General features: G+C 32.6%; 4 protein-coding genes across 8 annotated transcripts in view; 1 reads left to right on the forward strand and 3 right to left on the reverse strand.

The window, feature by feature from the left end:
- LOC100176679 (integrator complex subunit 3-like) overlaps positions 1-4,708 on the reverse strand; it is a 33,412-nt gene extending 28,704 nt beyond the window's left edge. For all 3 annotated transcript variants that reach the window (XM_009862744.3, XM_009862743.3, XM_018815105.2), the window contains exons 1-7: positions 4,540-4,708; positions 3,495-3,581; positions 2,568-2,651; positions 1,777-1,890; positions 1,355-1,439; positions 358-491; positions 64-138 (exon numbers count right to left, since the gene is read on the reverse strand). In XM_009862744.3, the coding sequence (XP_009861046.1) occupies positions 64-138; positions 358-491; positions 1,355-1,439; positions 1,777-1,890; positions 2,568-2,651; positions 3,495-3,581; positions 4,540-4,620 (660 nt within the window). In that variant the 5' untranslated portion in view covers positions 4,621-4,708. The remainder of the gene's footprint in view (positions 1-63; positions 139-357; positions 492-1,354; positions 1,440-1,776; positions 1,891-2,567; positions 2,652-3,494; positions 3,582-4,539) is intronic.
- A 3,341-nt stretch (positions 4,709-8,049) lies between these two features.
- Positions 8,050-15,168, forward strand: LOC100175874 (glutaminyl-peptide cyclotransferase). 3 transcript variants are annotated; one of them, XM_002130309.5, is made up of 10 exons: positions 8,050-8,161; positions 8,425-8,531; positions 8,733-8,845; positions 9,791-9,934; positions 10,764-10,931; positions 11,397-11,504; positions 12,062-12,226; positions 12,303-12,402; positions 12,525-12,647; positions 14,475-15,168. In XM_002130309.5, the coding sequence occupies exons 2-10, from the start codon at positions 8,429-8,431 to the stop codon at positions 14,624-14,626; spliced, it is 1,176 nt and encodes a 391-aa protein (XP_002130345.1). In that variant the 5' UTR covers positions 8,050-8,161; positions 8,425-8,428; the 3' UTR covers positions 14,627-15,168. The 3 variants fall into 3 exon arrangements, with proteins under 3 accessions (XP_002130345.1, XP_018670676.1, XP_018670675.1); XM_018815131.2 differs by having other exon boundaries at positions 8,065-8,161; positions 8,416-8,531; XM_018815130.2 differs by lacking the exon at positions 8,050-8,161 and having other exon boundaries at positions 8,352-8,531.
- Positions 15,169-15,356: 188 nt separating this feature from the next.
- Positions 15,357-17,175, reverse strand: LOC100186063 (TELO2-interacting protein 2). Its single transcript, XM_018815127.2, has one exon. The coding sequence runs from the start codon at positions 16,890-16,892 to the stop codon at positions 15,555-15,557; it is 1,338 nt and encodes a 445-aa protein (XP_018670672.1). The 5' UTR covers positions 16,893-17,175; the 3' UTR covers positions 15,357-15,554.
- LOC108950171 (nuclear pore complex protein DDB_G0274915-like) lies at positions 17,163-18,281 on the reverse strand. The gene is made up of 2 exons (XM_026837932.1): positions 18,067-18,281; positions 17,163-17,828 (listed from the first exon to the last, which is right to left on the reverse strand). The coding sequence occupies exons 1-2, from the start codon at positions 18,220-18,222 to the stop codon at positions 17,163-17,165; spliced, it is 822 nt and encodes a 273-aa protein (XP_026693733.1). The 5' UTR covers positions 18,223-18,281.
- Between the last annotated feature and the right edge of the window lie 2,077 nt (positions 18,282-20,358).

Here is a 20,358-nt window from a genome sequence, read left to right on the forward strand (position 1 = left end):
TCTTGTTTTATTTTAATTTTGATTTTAATATTATATACAAGAGCACAAAACTACAACACAAACCTTTTCTCTCATTAAAGTAACAACAAAATTTGCTTCTTTCTGTCTTAATGATGTGAAGTTTGAATGGAAATGATCCTGTGGACAATAGAAAACAAATTCAAGATACAGTTTTGGATGACACAGGTTTGATCCGGTATACAAGACACAACTGTGAAACATAGTAAACCATTTGAATCTAGTTAAACGTAAAGGGCAAACAAAAAGGTAAAAGGCAAAGTCTAGACATATTATTATTTAATAACTATTAACTTATCATTTCAGAAAAAAAATTTTTAAAGACACGTTAAAAATGACCTGAAGCAATCTTAGATAAGTGTAAACAGTTATTTGAAGAAGAGAAATTGACTTTTCCACCCAAGCTTGATTGTTAATTAACATGTCAAGCACATTCTCACACATCCAAACATTCTTTGCTGAAGTCCCACCACCTAAAATAGTTGTAACTAAGTTTAATATATACTTTAAAATTGTTTATCAGACAAAGAAATTTCTGTATTATTTAAAAAACACAGCTTGTTTAAATATGATATAAATGTTTCAACAACAGTTTCGGAGCTATTTTATACCAATTGTTATTAAGCACATAAGTGGTCACAAAGATTCTTTTTTGTTGAGCAGTTGTTCTTACTAAGCACATGAATGGCACCATACATTCCATTTCGTCGAACAGTTGGTTGTGTTTATGTCGTTCTTTGCCATAGGGTTTTCCACAATAATTAATTATCAAGTTTATTCTTTAATCTCCTAATTAAAATCAAATCAAATCAAATATATGAAATTTTAGATAATTTTGTTTGATTTAAAATCACAAAATTAACAATTACTTTACTAATTAGCAAGTAATTGTTGACTTTACTAATTAGCAAGTAATTGTTGATTTTGTATGGATTCGTCCAACTTTGGTAGTTAAAGTAGGAACGATCAAAGTTAAATGGCATTTTTTTCTTAGGAGAAATTTTATGCATTATCGCATGGTCAATTTATTTTTTTTTTCCGCAGGGTTTTTTACTTGAGATTTCTCTACAACCCCTTTCGTTTTTTAGAAACTTTAGTGGTACTTTTAGATTACATTTGGGCGTATTTCAAATCTCTGCATATACAAGTTTTCAATTTTAGGGCTGCCATTATTTTGTGTGTGATTAATTTTCAGACACAAGTTTTTAGCTTTTCCTGAATACAACAACTTAGAGCATACCATAGGTCATTATCATTTTCCAGTTATATCTATGATCTTTTAAAAGTTTTCAAACGACATTTAGTTAGTGGTTTCCCAAAGAAATTGTTATATTACCAACAATTTGTTTCATCAAAGCAATGCAGAGGTTCTCGCTTCCATTAGCAGAGGTACGCACAAGTTCATTCACAATCCATAATACCTAGAATATAATAATGTTTTATAAAGTTAGACCTTGGTTCAGTGGTTTAAGTAGTCATTGTTGCTAAAAGATACTGAATTCAATGCTCAATGACAATTATTGCTCTGACCCAGCGAACAGTGGTTACTGATATACTATCTAACTGATAACTGCAATGCCACAAAAACAATCGCCCACATGGGTTAAACATGTTATCACAACTGCAGTTGCCCTGTTACATCAGGGGGTAATTGGTATAAATGGTGGCATTCATTTATTTAATTCTCTTTTTCATATTTTCCATCCATATATACCAATATACATATTACATAATGCATACTAAAAAACCACACATTACCTGCATACGTGCAGCATCAGTCAGTTTGCGAAATTTTTCTATAATAATGATGTTCATGTGCAAAAGAACACAATTTAAACTGTCCCGGTTCACCATCATTAAGTTTTGGAAGGTCTAGATTTGAAGAATATTGAGAATAAAACTACAATTTATATAACTTATATATGTCATGTAGGGATGCACAATACAGAAATTAGAATTTGTGATGTTCTAATCTTTTTGTATTTCCAATCCAAATATTAGTTCGGGCATAATGATGCCATCTCATTCAATTTAATAAAAAGTTTAAATAAATAATGATTGTGAGAAACATTATCTTTGTTTGCATGAAACGTTCAACAGAAAACGTTTACAATGTCATTTTTAAAGTTAATATCTGTTTCCAATTAGCTGTTTGGGCATCTTTTGTTGTTAGGATTAGGCGTTTTCACACCATCGTTTTGCTGGGATTTGAGCTCTCTCTTCCAGCAGAAAAAGACGGGATCTCTCAGATGTCCATGAGTAATGGATAATGTTAAAATCCAAACCCAAAACATTTGGCAACCAATAACATGGTGCAAAATTTGGGCAATAGGACAAGTTTTTACCATTTATTAGATCGTGATCCAACAAAGCTACTATTGTAGTGTCAATAAACTGATTTTTGTGGGTAACTGGGTAAAACTGATATTCGCCCATAAAAAGAAAAAGATTCGAAATTCTAGATTTGTAATTCTAAAAAAAAAAAAAAAGATTCAGAAAGAAATATCTAAGTTCATGTTCTCCAGCTACATAGTTTGAATATAGCTTACCTTTGATGCAGTTTGTCGATCTGAAAGTATTTTACATAACAAGCCGATGCACACACTTTCATGCTCTGTGTTGCCAATCGAAACCTTAAAAACAAATAAATCAAAAAAGATTTTTACTTAATTTTTTTCTGCGATAGAAGCAATGCGATGACACCACAGTTCACAGCAACTCTTCCAAAGGTTGGCATATGTATGTTGTTTAAATGTATTTGGTAGCTTCCGTTTAGGGTTTTATTTTATAAAAAAAAGTTATGCAGTTTCTATTTTTTATAGTGTGTTTCATTTATTTAATGTGTGGTGTGTTTTTTTTAAATTTGTTTTAATTTTGTGCCTGAGATAAAAAGTCCTAAAAGAGATACAACATCTAGATTGGGTGAAAGCACTTATACCAGGGACGGGCAACATACGCCCGCGACAGAATTTTGAACGGCCCGCAGACAGTTTCTGGTCTTACATAATAATGTGGCCGCAGCCCATAACTTTTGAAAATCCAAGGTATCTCTTATTGAATATAAAGTTTCTTTGCGGATGTACAAGTATTATTTTACAAACTATCTATCTATACTTTGTTGCGCATACGAGAAAAAGGCAAATATTCAGCCTGTTTTCAAGTACCAGAATTATCAAAGGGGCAATCGCAATTATAACGCAAATAATAAACCTATAAAGTAGAAACAAGTTATATTATTGAGTGATGTGTAAGGTAGGCAATTTCAAGGATTCTTGATGACTATTATTTCTGTATAATTTATACAAAAGTGGTAAACAGTGTTTTTTCTTTATTTTAAGCGAATACCAAGTACTACAGTTGCTGGTTAGTTAAACTATTCCAACTTCCAAATTAGACATAGTTTGTTACAGACATTTTTTCTGGTTAAAATTGTTCATTATTCTACTTTCTGCGCACAACTATAAATTTCCACTTACATGCTTAGTGAGTATATCATTTGCTTCTCGTTCAGAACTTATATTTTCAAGCAGATTTTGAATGAGGTTCAAACTTTTTTCCAATTTCTGTAAATATGAATTAATTCACTTTCAAGAAACCAAAGTATTAAAAAAACAAAAAAAACTGCAACCCTATGACGGGTTGTCAATTATGGTCTGTAGACTTTTTCGTTTGATCAACTATGAAATAAAAACAATGTTAACGCTATTGTGTAGGTCCAGGAGGAGCTTTAGAGTTTTAGACTGGCTACAACATTTTTTTTCAAAACTGTTTTTTTAAAGATTTGCAGGATTTTCTGTACATAGCCTTATTAGGGCTTAACACAGCAATGCCAATTTTAAAAAACTTTTGCGTTTTTTTACTTTTAAACCACTGAAATTGCTAACATTTTAATTGCAAGGAATAACCCTTTTATTTTCCTTGGCGGAATATCTTCTTGCAAGACATTCTTTTAAATTAAAAGTTTAAAAGGATTGTAGTAGCATTTCAATATAATATTATATATATATAATATATTCAGCAACTGGTTTAATTGTGCAGCATTACACTGTAGAATTGTCCTGCACCGTGGCAAAGTGGTTGGCGGGTCTGCCTCTAACCCGTAGGTAATGGGTTCAAGGCTACCCGCTGCCACCATTGTGGGCGTATGTGCCCTTGGGCAAGACACTTAACCGCAATTGCTTGAACCTAGTGGTCACTACTGCGTTGTCTAAATTATCAGCCATAAATAAAAAGATTAAAAAAAAACCCAAAAAATTAACCACAAAGTAACATAAATCGTAACGCATAAACTGGAACAAGGTGTATGGAAAAGAACTCCCGTGTTATAAGGACTGTCATTTTTTCGGCCACGCAAGGATAAAGTAGCTTACATTCATTCACATTCACTACAAATAATTTAACATTAAAAAGAAATATTGAACCACACTGTCCCACTAGCATGTTATTGTTGGACAACAATCTGTGCAACAGTGCTTCAATGCAATATTGCATATATTTACAAACAAGATTAAAATTTTCTACCTCCTCAAGTTCTTCTTTTGCTTCAAATGACAAAGTGTTAAAAATTTTCAAGTTGTTAGTCCCAGTTGTTGTATGTGCCATTTTAAAGAACCTTTATCCTTTTATCAGTATCACGATGATTCGACTCTACACAAACCTAATTAATATAGAAATATAATAATTTAATAAAGATCCGGTCGCAAACAAAAATTCTTTCCACAAATAACGCTACCAGTCAAAACTTTTAACAGTTCCGTTCACCGCAAATAAAAATATGTGAATTCAGATTTATTTTGAGCATTTTGCCATAGGGTGGCGTGGGGCATCAAGAGCCTGGCCCACGGTTTTCATAATTGTGCTTTTTTTTAATAAGAACAATGTTTAATGTCTCATGATGCTAAATAGCTGGTTTGTGTATATTTGCTTTAATTAAAAAGTTATAAACGTTTAAAAAATCAAATTTTAAAGTTGTAAAAACGTCACTCGCAGGCACTGTGACGACACAATACAATATTTCGTTAATGGGGAAAACCCGGCCAATTATTTGATATCGTTTACCTAGTTTTTGAGCACGAAGTGGTCATGTAGATTCTTTTTAGTCGAACAGTTGTTGTTGTTGTTTTTTTTTGCAAGAAATATTTTCGCAATTAACTTAATTCCTAATTTTACCATTTATTCTTTTATCGTTTAAATTTAAAATATTTATAAATTTTAAAATATATTTATAGATTTTATACTAAACTTTCAGATTTAACAAGAGATTAAAGAATAAATGCTAGAATTTAGAATTGATATAGGTGCGGAAAAAATCGTCCTATCAGCAACAACAATAACGCCAAGAACAATTGTTCGACGAAAAAGGATCTATATGATCACTACCGTGCTAAAAAACCGGCGAATAGCGAATCAGATTTAAAAACCAATATTTTTCTGATTATTATTAAATAGGGGTTTGTGGAAAAAAGAAATCGCGTCTGATAAAATCTCCCCCGCCGCACTATATATACATATTTTTGCTCTAAGTTTAAAAAGTTCACACGTTTCTAACGTCAAACATTTTTCGTGACGTCACATTTTCTGTCTGGTACGTTGACCTTATTGCGAGGACGACAGTCTTATACGCGAATTTCGCTGTTTGTATACGTTTTGTAACTGTTAAAAGTCGATAAGTAAACTTTATCCTTCACGATATGCTTATTCGACCATTGCGTATTTATCCTTGTGTGGCGGAACAACGACATTCGTTAGAACACGCGTGTTCTGTTTCATACACCTTGTGTCCACAAGTTAGTACCACGCATGTAACTTTGTTGGTGATTATAATTTATTATTGTTTTTTACGTATAGTAGGGTGGGGAAAGATGAAACACTTTGTCAGGCGAGACTTTTTTTAATTTTCTTTTTACCGACCCCGATTTAACGATAATTACAAAAATAATGATACAGAATTATTCGTCAGTATTATTACGACTTTAAAAAGCGCACGTCAAAGCTAATTATACTGTTTTAAATAATAAAAGAATATGTAAATTCGAAACGGTATATTTTAAACAGGTAAAAAATACGAAATAGTAAAGTGCTAACTCTGAATGCTCGCTAAACCTGTAGTTTGCAAAGTTTTGTAGTTTGCGAGTGTGGCCGATTAAACTAGGTTTATAGATTCATGAAACAACTTTGAATATTTCGTACAGTTTGGTGTTTGTGGTTTTGTGAAAACGTGGTTTTGTGAAAACAAAACCAACATGACTTTAATTTGAGATAAATATAACAAAAAATATTGTTCATTCACAAGACATTGATTAATATTGCTACGTAGTTTGTACATAACTTTCTTGTTACGTTTTTATTTTTTTGTATTTATTTTTATATTTAATTTCTTGTGTATTACATTAATGCACTTCTTCTACAATTTACAAGTGTGCTCCTGAAGCGGTTTACTGTGAACTATTGGTAGATTTTATTGGGGGGGGTTGTTTATCCATGATGACCCAATCTCGTGTCAATTCTCTTTAAACCCGCAGAAATAAAAAAAGAATATAACGCGCATCTTCACCGTCGGTAAAGAAGCGTTTACTATTGTAGTCATTGTAATCCAGGGCGTTTTATCTAGTTTACTTCGTTTCTTGGCTTAATTTAAATTGATAGGGACCAATAACTCTTCTTAAATATCTATATATATATTTCTAACAAACTGTTTGTTTGAACGTTTATAATTATATTTATTAAATAATTAAACATCCTAAACAAGCGCTAAACTGTAAGTGTTAACCTACCAACTAACTAATCTGGCCTAATAAACTGGAATAGTTGGTGTTATTGTTGAAATTAACAGCTAAAACCTCCCAAAGCCCTTATGCGACTATCTTTTACAATAGAGACCAAGCGAAACGGGGACGGAGTTGGCGGTCACGTGAATAGAAAAAAGAATGTATCACGGTTTTGAGCAGTTGCGCGTTTTACTCTTTTTTATTTCTGTGGTCTTTACTCACACTTTTGTTTGTATTAAAGGCTAACTTCGGTTCCTTTAATTAGTAATGTCCGCTATGTCCCCACTATTCAGTTCACTACGTCCGCTATGTCCACTATATAGTAAAAATTATGGACAAAGCGGACATAGTAAACGTTGTATAGACATAGCGGAGTAAAGCGGACATAGTGAATATTGCGGACATAGCGGACACAGTGGACATGGCGGACATGCACTAATTAAATTACCTAATTGCTGCGTGATTACAGTTTGTCAAAATTCATGAAAACAAACGTTTTTAAGCGACCACAACGTTAATTAGTGTAAGTTTACATTAAACACATGGTACAGGAGTTGTACAAAGCGTATTTACACATATTTTTTTACCAATTACTCAATCCTCATACGTCATAAGTTAATTAGTTATAATACATGTATAAATACATTCTGCCTACTGCTCCACGGTCACCAATGGCGACTCGAACCCGTTTTATTGGTTACTTCAGATTTGTTTTTGATCGAGCCCAGTCGACCGTTGTAGTAAAAGGATTAATTATCATATTAGGGTGGGGGGAGATGGGACACCTTTTCATTTTGTTTTCTCTCTTTATTTGGTAGTAAACAAAGAACATTTAATGAATTATAAAACCGTATCTTCACGACTTCATCAGACCGTTGTTAATTGTTTAAACCACGATCAGGCTATTTGGATATTATGTGTTAAGGTGTCCCATCTTCCCCGACTCTACTATAATATGCTAATTAGATTATGTGTTAAAGGTGTCCCATTTCCCCGACTCTTCTATAATATGCTAATTAGTTTAAAACGTGCTCATTCATTAGATCTGTAATCTCTTGTCGTTAAAAATATTTTTAAATCTTCTCTAACGTAATCGAAAAAACAAATAAAGTTATTATTGTTTTTTTTAACAAAAAATTATTTTTGGACATTTGATTATTTTATGAATGGCTTTACATACTGTAAATCGTAGAGTGCTCAAATATTATGGTCGTGGTATAACTGAAAAGTATCAAAAATGGTCGTTATAAACTGCCGCTTTGTATACTATATACTAGGATCACCCGGGTCTCCAAAATTGATTTTCTTTGCTTTTTCTCCTTTTTTTTACACATGGCCTCTGGGCGAAACGATTTTCTGCGATAATTCATTGTTAGGTGAGTTGTGACTGGTTGTATGAAATAAGCTTAATTCTGAATGAAGATTAGTTTATATATACTGACTGAGAGTTTGAAAGTAATTATATGATAAAAAAATCCATTGCCGCACTATGCAGGTTGGCGGGTGCTATAAGTAACGCTAAAACTTTTAAATCAGTTACACATTATGTATTACATTACTAAATATAGAAATTCTTCCCACTTTTAGTAAAATAAATTAGACAACGTTTTATCATGTTATCAATTGAAAGTATAAACAGCATCATGTCAAGATATCGGCGGCCAAAAGAAAGTTCTGTTTCTGAAACTCCACAGCACCCACTATCAAATAGACACACTAATTATAAACGGACTTTATTTATTGGAGGTATGATTTACATTTTAAAGTGAGTCAAAATGAATTCCTATGTTTTGTTTTTATATTGTGTACTAAAATTTTGCTTTATTGTAATGTTCTCTCTTAGTAGTTCCGGTCTACATTTTGTATTCAATAACAAGCATACTTTTTGATATGTGAACCACAACCATAAATTGTTTACGGCAACTAAAGTTACATTCATTTTTACAGGTATTGGCATCACGTTAATTGCAGTAGTTGTCTTGTTCAATCATTTACAATCAACTGAAGTAAAAGGACCTGTAGAAATCGAGCGCAACTATGAAACTTGGCATCTAGCAAAGGTTATTTTTATTTCTTGTTTATTTAATTGATAATTTAAAGCATTGTTTTTTATTAGCAATATAGTCTAGGTAATTATACACATGTTTCAACATCCTATTTTTTTGCATTTGACAAGTAAAATGCCCCCGCAAAAAGCTTTATTTGTTTTTGTGCTGACTGCCAACCATAACGAACAGAACTAATGATATCTTTTCCCTGACCTCCTGTTAAATTTGGCCGTCTTGCAATCCCCATATGTAGGCTTCAATCAATTCTAATTTGGCAGTTTTCTATTTGTGTAGTTCAGTGTTCACATCGATTCTCGGATTGGCCATGCGCCCATGCCTATGGCTATACCTACCAGAAAGCATGGGATCATAGCCAGGTGTTAACTGTTAATACGAGGGTATTTCCACCAATTTTAGTATGCTAAATAAAAATGTAGAAAAAAAAGATCTTTAATTACTGTTTGGAATAGGAAGCAAGTATCAGGGTCAAAAACATAAAATAGATAAAATGCAACAGCGATCACATTACTATCTCGATCTCCGCATTGCTACTTAAAGATAAAAAAATTTGGTCAACAACCAACTAAAAAATCTCTTCACTGGGTAGTAAATTAACCATCAAACAACTTTGTAATAGTGTATTCTTGTTAAAATTTGCCTGTGGTTAATAAGGAAGCTCTGGGAGCAGCAATAAAAAACTTTGCTCTAATAAAAAATTGGATGTGATGGTTAAATTAATCTGGGTACATTTTACCCTTACCTTGGTTTGCAGCCAAGCAATTGAAAATTTATTTAATATATATATAATATAATATACATGTTTAGATTTTAATCATCTTTTTTTTCCTGAAAAATGCACCTTTTTGTTAGTAGCACCTCTGCACCTTGCACCTATTAGTCATACAAAAAATTAATGACTAGTTGGGTAAACAATTTGTACAACCATTTTCTTTCTAGAACTCATGGCAGCCAAGGGTGTTAAATCGTGAAGAACTAACACAGATTGCTCAAAAGGTTGATCAAGTTGATATTAAACCAATATTCAACTCATTTATGATCCCTCGACCACCAGGAACTTTGAATATAACAATTGTTGGTATGGTAAGTCAGATTTTTACCTTTAGCATCTTGGTTTAGTTGAACTGGTGGATTTAAGCAAAAACATGTATTATATAAGACTTAGTAATGTCAGATGTTTTTTTCATTTTTCTTCACTAGTAATGCATTAAAAAAATTGTTTTTACAAATAATAATCTTACAACTTATGCATTGTGTAGTTTATATTTTACCAGAAACATCTTTTTTTTTCTTTTTAAAATATTCGTAACGCATTTTTAACAGCCTTGTTTTAATGCTTCTCTTTCCTCTTATAATACATCAGTTTTACTTAACTACATCCTCTTAAATATAAGCTTACCCACAAATAACATTTATTAAAATAAAAGCCAAGCCTATAAGTTGCATAACCTATATAAAGCGGAATAAGTAACCAGTGCATTACACTTAAACTAAATGATAAAGAATTTTGAAAATCAAAATGACATCCCACTTAATCTAAACTCTAAATTCAGCATCATAGTATTAAAAGGGACCTGTAACTAAAAAGTTTTATTGTAAAACATAAACTACATTATCAGAAAATATAGGCAAATCTCCGAAAGCTTTGAAATATCCATTTTTTGATTAAATCAATAATTGAATTAAAAAATATACATACATAATTAAGATCAATATTATTACAAACTTAATATTGATTAAAAAATGACCACTCAACAGCTCCTCAAGTATTTGTAATATATGCATTTATATATATATATATATATATATGTATATATAATGTGTAGTATTTAAACCAAACTATTTTTTAACTTTAAGATAAGTGATGCAGTTTCTACTTTCTACCAATTTCTAAAAATGTCTTATACTTTAGTACATTCGGCATAAAATGGAGCAAGAATTAGGTTGGACAGTCGAAGAGATGACTTTCACTGACCAACCACCTCATCCATACCCACCAACACAGTTCAAAAACATCATAGCTACTCATAACCCTGGTGCTGCAAGACGTTTGGTCCTGGCTTGCCACTATGATTCGAAGGTATTTTATAAATGGAGTATTTAGCTATATCAATAGCTTAAAATAAATGCTTTAGTTTTGTAACTTGTAGTTTTTAAAGTTCACATTTAGCACAAGCCACTAACATTAAAGTAATCAATGATAAATTAAAATTTGTATATAGGTAGAGACAGTGGCACAACCAAGGTGGGTTTCAGGGGATGTGACCATTTCCTTAAAAAATGATATATATAATATATATATTTGTTTTAGACAATATAATACATACCATTTTACATGTTACACGTCTGTAACGATTTAATATTTTTTTAAAGGGGGACTGTAAGCCTGTAACTCCCAAACCCCTTTGGCTGCCTTAATACCACATTTGAGCATCCTAAACCTATTTATATACGAGTGTTGTTGGTATGTCGTATGTCCCTTTATAAGCAATATTTAAAACCTTAAAGGTTTCAACTGAAATAGAAAAATTAAACCTTCACTTAGATCACACCAACAGGATTTCTGGGAGCATGTGACTCCGCCATGCCATGCTCGATGATGATTGAAATTGCCTTTGCTCTTCGTGAATACCTTGACCAGCGCAAATTGCAAGTAAATCACAGTTGTTACACTATTTAATATTTATTGATTAAAAATATTGATGTCATCACACGCATGGGTAAATCTGAAACCCAGCTTCCAATTTTGTGTTAATAGTTTTTTTAAGCTGACAAAACTGTGTCAAAACATGCTTAGATCTGTTGTAAAATAATCAATTCATTTAAAAAATAAATTAAAAAATGGCCATTGATATGTAAAGTTGAAAAACCTGAGTTTTAAAATTTTGGCTCACTGCAACCAAATTAGAAAATTCTAGACTCAAAAATTTGGAAAACACACAGTTTAATGCATTAACAAATTGTTATATAAGATGCTTGTTTCCTGTGCAGATTAATTCATTTTGGTTTCCTGCATTTCATTAATATTTAATTTGTAATCTGATCCAACATAATGTTAATCTAATTAGTTTCCCTTATTCTTGCATGTAGCTGTGGTAGGTTTGTTGATGAAACAAGGACATTGCTCAGTTGGGTTTAATATTATTATTCGATCTGATCACCATTATCACAATGCATCAATGTTAAAGGAAAAATGTTATATTTTAACAGCAACAACAAGGTATTGATAGATCTGATCTCACATTGGAGTTTCTTTTTTTCGATGGTGAGGAAGCTTTTGATACATGGACAGAAACTGATTCATTGTATGGATCGCGACATATGGCTTCACGATGGACATCACCTTGGAATGGCAGAAGTAGACTTGATTCTATTGTAAGTAGTTGTGTAACATATTTGTGATTTGTGATACATCACTTACACTAGCAAATATGAAACATTTTATCAAAAGGATTTGTTTGTACTTTTGGATCTGATTGGAACAACCGACACACAGTTTTACAATCTTCCTGTCACATCTTCACGTTGGTTTAATCATCTTGCAGAACTAGGTAACTTACGCTTTACTTAAGGGTTTTCTTTTATCTTAAACACTCAAAGTAAAAACAAAGTTATGTGTTAATAAAATTAAACAACAACTTTTTGTATTAATAAATAAAATGAATTTTTGCAGAGTTACAAATGTATCGTGCTGGTTTACTCACGGTTAACAACACGAGGCACACACATCGTATATTTATACCACGGACAGCTAATTATAATGTTGAAGATGACCATGTACCTTTCCATAGAGCAGGTAAAGTTTTTATTTAATTGGATGGCAGCCCACTTGTGCCACATCCACAATAGTGAAAAGTTTTATTATTTATGTTGTAAATAAAAAAATGCAAATTTTGCAAGCATATTTATTTAGTTGACTGCATTAACAACTGTTTTCCGGATTGTTTTTCACTGCAATGGGAAAAATTTTTTTTAACTGCCAGTCTTAAATGTAAATACAACCAAAATTTGTAATTTAAGTCAAATGTTAAAATATGTATGTAATCTTAAAGATGCGTGAACATTTTAAATTGTAGTAGACACATCAGCACCATGGACAAAAAAATGTTAAGATTTACTGTTCCTGGTTAGTTCACTACCCAACTAGGCAACTTTTTTGAACTGATACCATCAAAAAAATAATTAAGTTACTTATTACCGGATGCTGTCATACGTTGAAAGTTGATTTAGGAACCTTTCTTAAAAAGGTTTGAAACAAAAATGTTAAAATAAAAAATCATGCACCAATGCATGGAATTTCCCATAAAAAACACTGAACTTTAAATGTTTCTAATTTCTGAACTACTAAATAAATTGGTATATTGAATCTTTTTAAGTATATAAAAAATTAAAGTATAGTCAAGTACGGTAATAAAACAGAAAACATAAACTTTCGATTTTCTCCAGAAGTAATTAATAAAAAAAAGTTTTTGTCTGAAGCAACAATATTCATCATACCATGATGTCCAGGAAATATTGCAGGATTTCTATGTTTGTTTAAAATTTTATTTGAAATTTTGTGCTGTTTTTTTCCCTGACTTTGGGGTAAAAAACAATGTTTTTAATAGCAACTTAACTCAATTTAAACAAAAATTGAATTAATAATGGAAGTACAGGGTAATAATACAAATATTAGCCATACAACTTTTGCATTATGCAGTCTATATTTTCAAAGAAATCCAACTTTTCCGCACTCTTTCCACAAAAGCAAAATGTCTCTAACAAAAGGGCCTTTTTACAATGCTTCTCTTTCCCTTTATAATTTATCATTTTTACCTTAGTACTTCCTTTTAAACATAAGCCTACTTACAAATAACGTTTCTTAGTATGATAACAAAGCCCATAAGTTGCATAACCTATTATAAAGCACAAGAAGTAACCAAAGCATTACACTTGATTGAACTAAATGGTAAAGGCTTTTGAAATCTAAAGGATGACCTAATGTCCTAATCTAAACTAATTCAGCAACACAATAATAAAAATGCCCCGTAACTTAACAGTCTAAACCTAAATCGTAAACTACATCATCAGAAAATGTGGACAAAGCTGTAAAATATGTGTTTTGATACTTGATTATCTTCCTTTAAAATCAATTAAATTAATCTAATATATATATATAACTTTAACATCAGTTTTGTCACAAAGTTAATATTTGGTTGGGGTAAAAAAAAGGTAAGTAAAGTTCGTAAAAATTAAAGTATACCATCAGCAAGGTACTTAAATATGTAGCAAATACCTGCAGCTGCATTCATAATAAGTTTATCACAAATACCTTCTCATAGTTTAGCAAACCTCATTAAAAGTGTCTTAAAGTTTATAATTACCAATTAGAATAAAATTTAGGATAAAAAATATTGACCAATTTGGTCAAACAGCAGGTACCAATGGAGTGAGACAATATGCAGCAACTTTCGTTCTGTTGATTTGCGATTAAGACACTCTTTTTCAGAAAGTGTTTAGTTTTTATGAAATTGGTGTAGTACTTTTACGAAGTTTTACACCACATTTGTGCATTTCTATAAAACACAAACTTTGATTTTTTATTGGTATGCCCCTTTAAGTAAAATTGCTCTGTTTTTATTAGGTGTTCCTATCATGCATTTAATATCTGTACCATTTCCTACTGTCTGGCACGAGATAACTGATAATGAATTTGCCATGAATTATGAACGAACAGAAGTGATATCCAGAGTGATGACAGCATTCGTTGCAAAATATTTGCAACTCAACATGTAAATAGAATTCCTGTGAATATTGATAGGTGAAGCATTTTGACATGTCTTATAAAATAAGTTTAAGACAAAGGATTTTAGCATCATATTTTGAACCTTCAATTACGAAGGTAAAAATACCACAATGATATATAAATATAATGCAATATTAAACAGCTATTTCAGGGTATTATTGTTATTTAATACGGTATTTTTATTGTAATGTCGTTTAATATTGTATTTTTATTTTTTTTTATAAAGTATATAATAAAGTTGTTTTTGGGAATGTGCAATATTTTTGCAACACTCTAATTTGAATGAACAAACTTTAAAAGCTTTGATCCAGAGTGCTGAGTTTTAATTCTGTTTTTTTACCTGTTTCTTGTACAGTGCAAATGTGAAATCCTGACCAAACTTTATCTACATGACTTTTTTAGAGTTTTCCTTTTTTTGGTTTAATGTAGAGGCCATGTTTGCACTTTGCACAGGTATTTTATCTTGGTGCCGTTTTATTGTGTTGTATTACTGCATGCCAATGTGAACAAAAATAAATCAGTTCAGTTGTGATTGAAGTGTTTCCAGGCATTTTTAAATGTTTTTTTTTCACTTACGTTACACTTCAGTTACAGTCAGAGTTGTATAATGCGGTGACAATCATAGAGCTCAGCTTCCTTATTTCCCAAAAATATAATCTTCATCCTGGAAATGTTAAAACTTTCCAAGTTCAAACTTTAAGTTAAATTAATACAGTTCTGTTTTTATGAAAATATTCACTTTTTATTTAAGTACCAATACAAAACAGAAAATTTGTTGCTTAAATTGTGTAACAAATTGGAAGGAAAGTTATTTCTAAAAACAGGCATTGCTATTCTGCAAAGTGACACAGTAGCCACCATGTCATGAAGTATAGTGATTTGAAAAAGTGTATAAATATTAAAATTGATTTAAACATATTAATGATTTGCATATTTCAAGAATTGAAAATATTTTTGTAAATATGGTTCTTGTTTAATAACTTTGTTTAATGTATTGCCAACATCACAAGTGCCACAAATGTAAAGCATTTCACAGCACAAAATATTTTCTTCCAGCAATTTGTTATTGTGTATGATTTGACATGAATTCTTTTCAATTATTTTAAGTAAATTTTGTAACAAAAGTTTTAAAATTACGTTTTCATAGTTTGGAATCCGTAACCAAGCAGCTCGCATCAGCGCTTGTAAACAAGTTAAAATTTCCAACACTGTTGCTTCGTTGACAACTGCAATGTCATATTTAATTAGAGAAAGCAGTTCTTTCATGTGTCTGACAACTGTAATTCCCATAACTTCAACAAATGATGTAACATGCTTCCATAGGGTAAAACGTAACGATGTTTGTGTTGCAGCAGAAATATTTAACAAAATGGTTTCAAATATTTTATCATATTTCGTAGGCAGTCGCAAATGGTCTGATTTTTCTGGGCCTCGTTCCAAAACTGACAAGCAGCGCAATATACATGGCAGTGATTTTTCAAGAACTTCAGCATTAGTAGAATGAAGTTTGCGGAACAATGCATCATATAAAACATCACCTCTTCCATACATTCTCATTTCACCCTTAGGTACACAGAATAACATATGTTTACACACCTTTAAACCCATCAACACACTTGAAGGATTGTAGTCATCCAACATCAGCAGCATGGGCGGCATAATCATTGCAATATTTTTTGTTAAGCTTTCCGATGAAGCTAATTGCATAAGTTCCACGAACACACAACACAAAACAGGGTTCAATTTCCAAGTTGCACTTGAAAGTTCGGGCAACAAATAATGAAGTAAGTTTAAGTTGTTATTTCTGATTAAACAGTCTTTTGTGATTTTACTACATTTATCTAATAATCTGTCCAATATTTCACCAGTTTTCTTGGCACATTCTTCGCAGGACCATGCTGTGAAAGCATTTACAAACACCAGAAAAATATAGAAAAAATGATTTTCAAGTGAATGAGTGTCAATTTGTATGACTTCATTTTCATCTTTAAACGATAAAATGGAAAATAACTTTACCATAGCTCCGTTAAGTTGTTGATTAATAAAATTGTGCATTTCTTCTTTCTGGTGATAACTTACAACAACTTCATTTTCTATCTTTAATTTTGATTGAATGGTCGGCACGAGCAAATCACAAAGTTTCGAAATATATTCTTGTGACTTCTTGAAGATTGTTAAGGTATCATCAGAAACTGCATGTTGTTCCAAATAGACATTATAACTCTGAAGTACATCCCTTAGTGTTGGTTCGGCCATTCGGAAATATAATGCATTGGCAATATTACTTAAAATTAGATATTTATCAGTTTAACACTGGTTTTCAGTTCAGATTTATGAGATTATTCAATAATACTTGGGACTGAGTTGTTACACAAGCATAGAGGAAACTGACTGCCTTTTTCGTACGTTCTCTTCCGCGACAAAGATGACGTACTTCGTACTATTTGTGTCTATGTGCGTATATGTTGAAGACTGGGGATGTAATTTTAGGTTATAAGGCTAAGCAATACGTATGCTGCTGGAGGACTATATTTTTATCCGGGTCATGGGGTTTGCGTGGATGCATAATTTCGGACAAATAGATCGCTCCGGTCTTGAGTGGGACTCGTATGAGTTTTTCGCACAATGTGCAGCAAAATGTGCACCTTGAAATGTGCAGCTCGGTGCACCAAAATTTGCCGCACCAAAATGTGCACCTTGAAATGTGCAGCTCGGTGCACCAAAATTTGCTGCACTAAAATGTGCACCTTGAAATGTGCAGCTCGGTGCACCAAAATTTGCTGCACTAAAATGTGCACCTTGAAATGTGCAGCTCGGTGCACCAAAATTTGCCGCACCAAAATGTGCACCTTGAAATGTGCAGCTCGGTGCACCAAAATTTGCTGCACTAAAATGTGCACCTTGAAATGTGCAGCTCGGTGCACCAAAATTTGTCGCACCAAATTGTGCACCTTGAAATGTGCAGCTCGGTGCACCAAAATGTGCAGCTCCGAAATGTGCAGCTTGAAATGTGCAGCTCGGTGCACCAAAATGTGCAGCTCCGAAATGTGCAGCTCGGTGCACCAAAATGTGCAGCTCCGAAATGTGCAGCTTGAAACGTGCAGCTCGGTGCACCAAAATGTGCAGCTCCGAAATGTGCAGCTCGGTGCACCAAAATGTGCAGCTCCGAAATGTGCAGCTTGAAATGTGCAGCTTGAAATGTGCAGAGATCAGAGATTCAAAGACTACGAAACTCATTTTCAGACAATGTAAAGAACAAAATTTTATTTAAATTAAACACAAAATTCACAGCTCCATTGCATTTTTTCACGTGCGGTAAATGTCTCAACATTCAAACCGAGACAGCGCGTATGATACCAACGGTCACATGCAAAAGATGCAAACAAAAAAGTGTTAATTTTTTTTTATGGGTGAGGTCCTTGTCAAGGACCTGGGAAGAAATGTGCAGCTTGAAATGTGCAGCTCCGAAATGTGCAGCTCGGTGCACCCAATTTTTTGACTTAGTGTAGGTGTACCATAAATCAAAGCGTTCAGCTGATGGTCCACTCATAAAGGTTCTAATTTTTTTACCAGTATAGACTGACATTCAAACAATTATATACATTATACATTTATCACAAACTACAAAACTCATTTTCATAAAATGTAAAGAACGAAATTTTATTAAAATTAAACACAAAATGCACGGGTGTTCTGATTCCTACACCTCGTGCCAACTTACCAGTAACAGTAACCACGTATGTTATTTGGTGAGTGATTATTAACTCACATCCCCTTACTTATAAACCCTACCTACCAACCTAATCTGTAACCTATTGGAGGATTCTTCACTAGTGCAAACAGGAAAAAAATCAGTGCGCACCGCCAAAAAAACACTGGTGCATCGAGCTGCACATTTCAAGGTGCACATTTTAGTGCAGCAAATTTTGGTGCACCGAGCTGCACATTTCAAGGTGCACATTTCGGAGCTGCACATTTTGGTGCACCGAGCTGCACATTTCAAGGTGCACATTTTAGTGCAGCAAATTTTGGTGCACCGAGCTGCACATTTCAAGGTGCACATTTCGGAGCTGCACATTTTGGTGCACCGAGCTGCACATTTCAAGGTGCACATTTTAGTGCGGCAAATTTTGGTGCACCGAGCTGCACATTTCAAGGTGCACATTTTGCTGCACATTGTGCGAAAAACTATCACGACCCCTGTTGTTGGATCGAAAATTTGCCCTTTTTTTAACAAAGAGAGAAGGCTACAAACTACAATTAAATTTCCCCACCCTTTGGTGGAATATAACACAATTTTATTGTTGAGCACGTAGGTGGTCATATTTTTCGCCAAACAGTTGTACTGTAATTCTTAACTTTAGCATTCATTCATTAATCTCCTAAATGAAATCAAATCATAATATATAGTAGGGTGGGGAAGATGGGACATTTTTTTAGACGAGACTTTTTAGAATTTTTGTTTTACGCCCCTAATTTAACGGTAATCAGGAAAATAGTTTTACAGAATTATTCGACAGTGTTATCATGACTTTATAAAAGTTTACGAGTGTGAACAATTAAACTATTTTCACAGCTACATAGAAAAATCTTTCGTACAGTTTGGTTTCGTCTCATAAAACTAGTTTTAGTTTTGTGAAAAAACGAGATATAAAGTAGGGTGGAGAAAGATGGGACACCTTTTCGTTCTATTTTCTTGTCCCATTTGTTAGTAAACAAAGAACATTAAAAAAAACTTATCTTCACGACGCCCACAGACCATTGTTAATTGTTTAAAACGCGATCAGGATATTTAAATATCATGTGCTAAAGGTGTCATATCTTCCCCCACAGTACAGTATAAACACGAGGAAAATAGGCAGAAGTGGACATAACTTTAATTTAAGATAAAAACACTAAAAATATATATTTCGTATATGAAGTTTACATGGCAAAGGAACTAGCACAGCCGGTTAATTTTGACAAATTAACTACAAGTTGCAGAATACTGTTAATGCAAATAATTCAATTTAGAGTCTCATCTTTCTTCCATCTTGTAGTTTTGTATAAGTAAACTTTAGAAGTTCTGCTTTTAATCTAATAATTTATACTTCATCGTGATTCAAACACAATGAACTGATATATCAATTAACAGGATGATACATGGAAAATTTGAAGTTCAGTCATTTGCACTGGGAGATAATTGTTGAAGTGGCTTGTGCAAAAAATAGTGTAGCAATACCCTAATTTATTCGAACAATTCCAATAAACTGGATTTCCAAAGCGTACCGTGTTATTTCGTGTTATTCACGTGTATTCCTAATAATAAATTATTAACTTATTAATCAAAATTAATGATTTTAAACTGTCCCGTTTTAACCAGTGTGCTTTCGAACACCTGTTGTACGAATCGCTAAATAACTGCTTGTGTGTTTTAATTTATATTTTGAATTGTTGTCAATTAATAAAAGGAATACAATAGTACTAAGTTGTGGTATTACCCCAAAACCGCCATGTATTTTGATTTTGGAAACACTAGGCAATATATGTGCTTAAATGTCTCAACCCCACTCTACTATATAAGGGTAGGTTTTCAATGTGTCTCCAATAAAATAGTAATATTTTTGTACAGGCGTCAATCGATCTGTGGATTACTTATCTCTCGCTGTTTCGACACATTGTATGACTGGAAACCATGGCTTAATCGGTTACGCGCGTGCCGAAAACAGATTACAGCCTAATG

Source organism: Ciona intestinalis, unplaced genomic scaffold, assembly GCF_000224145.3.
Source record: "Ciona intestinalis unplaced genomic scaffold, KH HT000034.2, whole genome shotgun sequence".
NCBI lineage: Eukaryota > Metazoa > Chordata > Ascidiacea > Phlebobranchia > Cionidae > Ciona > Ciona intestinalis.

Bases quoted from the DNA above. Each gene is read 5' to 3' on its own strand.
- LOC100175874 (XM_018815130.2), top strand. From the start codon at position 8,399: ATGTTATCAATTGAAAGTATAAACAGCATCATGTCAAGATATCGGCGG. The intron at 8,846-9,790 runs GTTATTTTTATT...TTTTCTTTCTAG, and splicing joins AAACTTGGCATCTAGCAAAG to AACTCATGGCAGCCAAGGGT. The intron at 11,505-12,061 runs GTAAATCACAGT...ATATTTTAACAG, and splicing joins TTGACCAGCGCAAATTGCAA to CAACAACAAGGTATTGATAG.
- LOC100186063 (XM_018815127.2), bottom strand. From the start codon at position 16,892: ATGGCCGAACCAACACTAAGGGATGTACTTCAGAGTTATAATGTCTAT.
- LOC108950171 (XM_026837932.1), bottom strand. From the start codon at position 18,222: ATGTCAGTCTATACTGGTAAAAAAATTAGAACCTTTATGAGTGGACCA. The intron at 17,829-18,066 runs GTCCTTGACAAG...GCACATTTCAAG, and splicing joins AGCTGCACATTTCTTCCCAG to CTGCACATTTCAAGCTGCAC.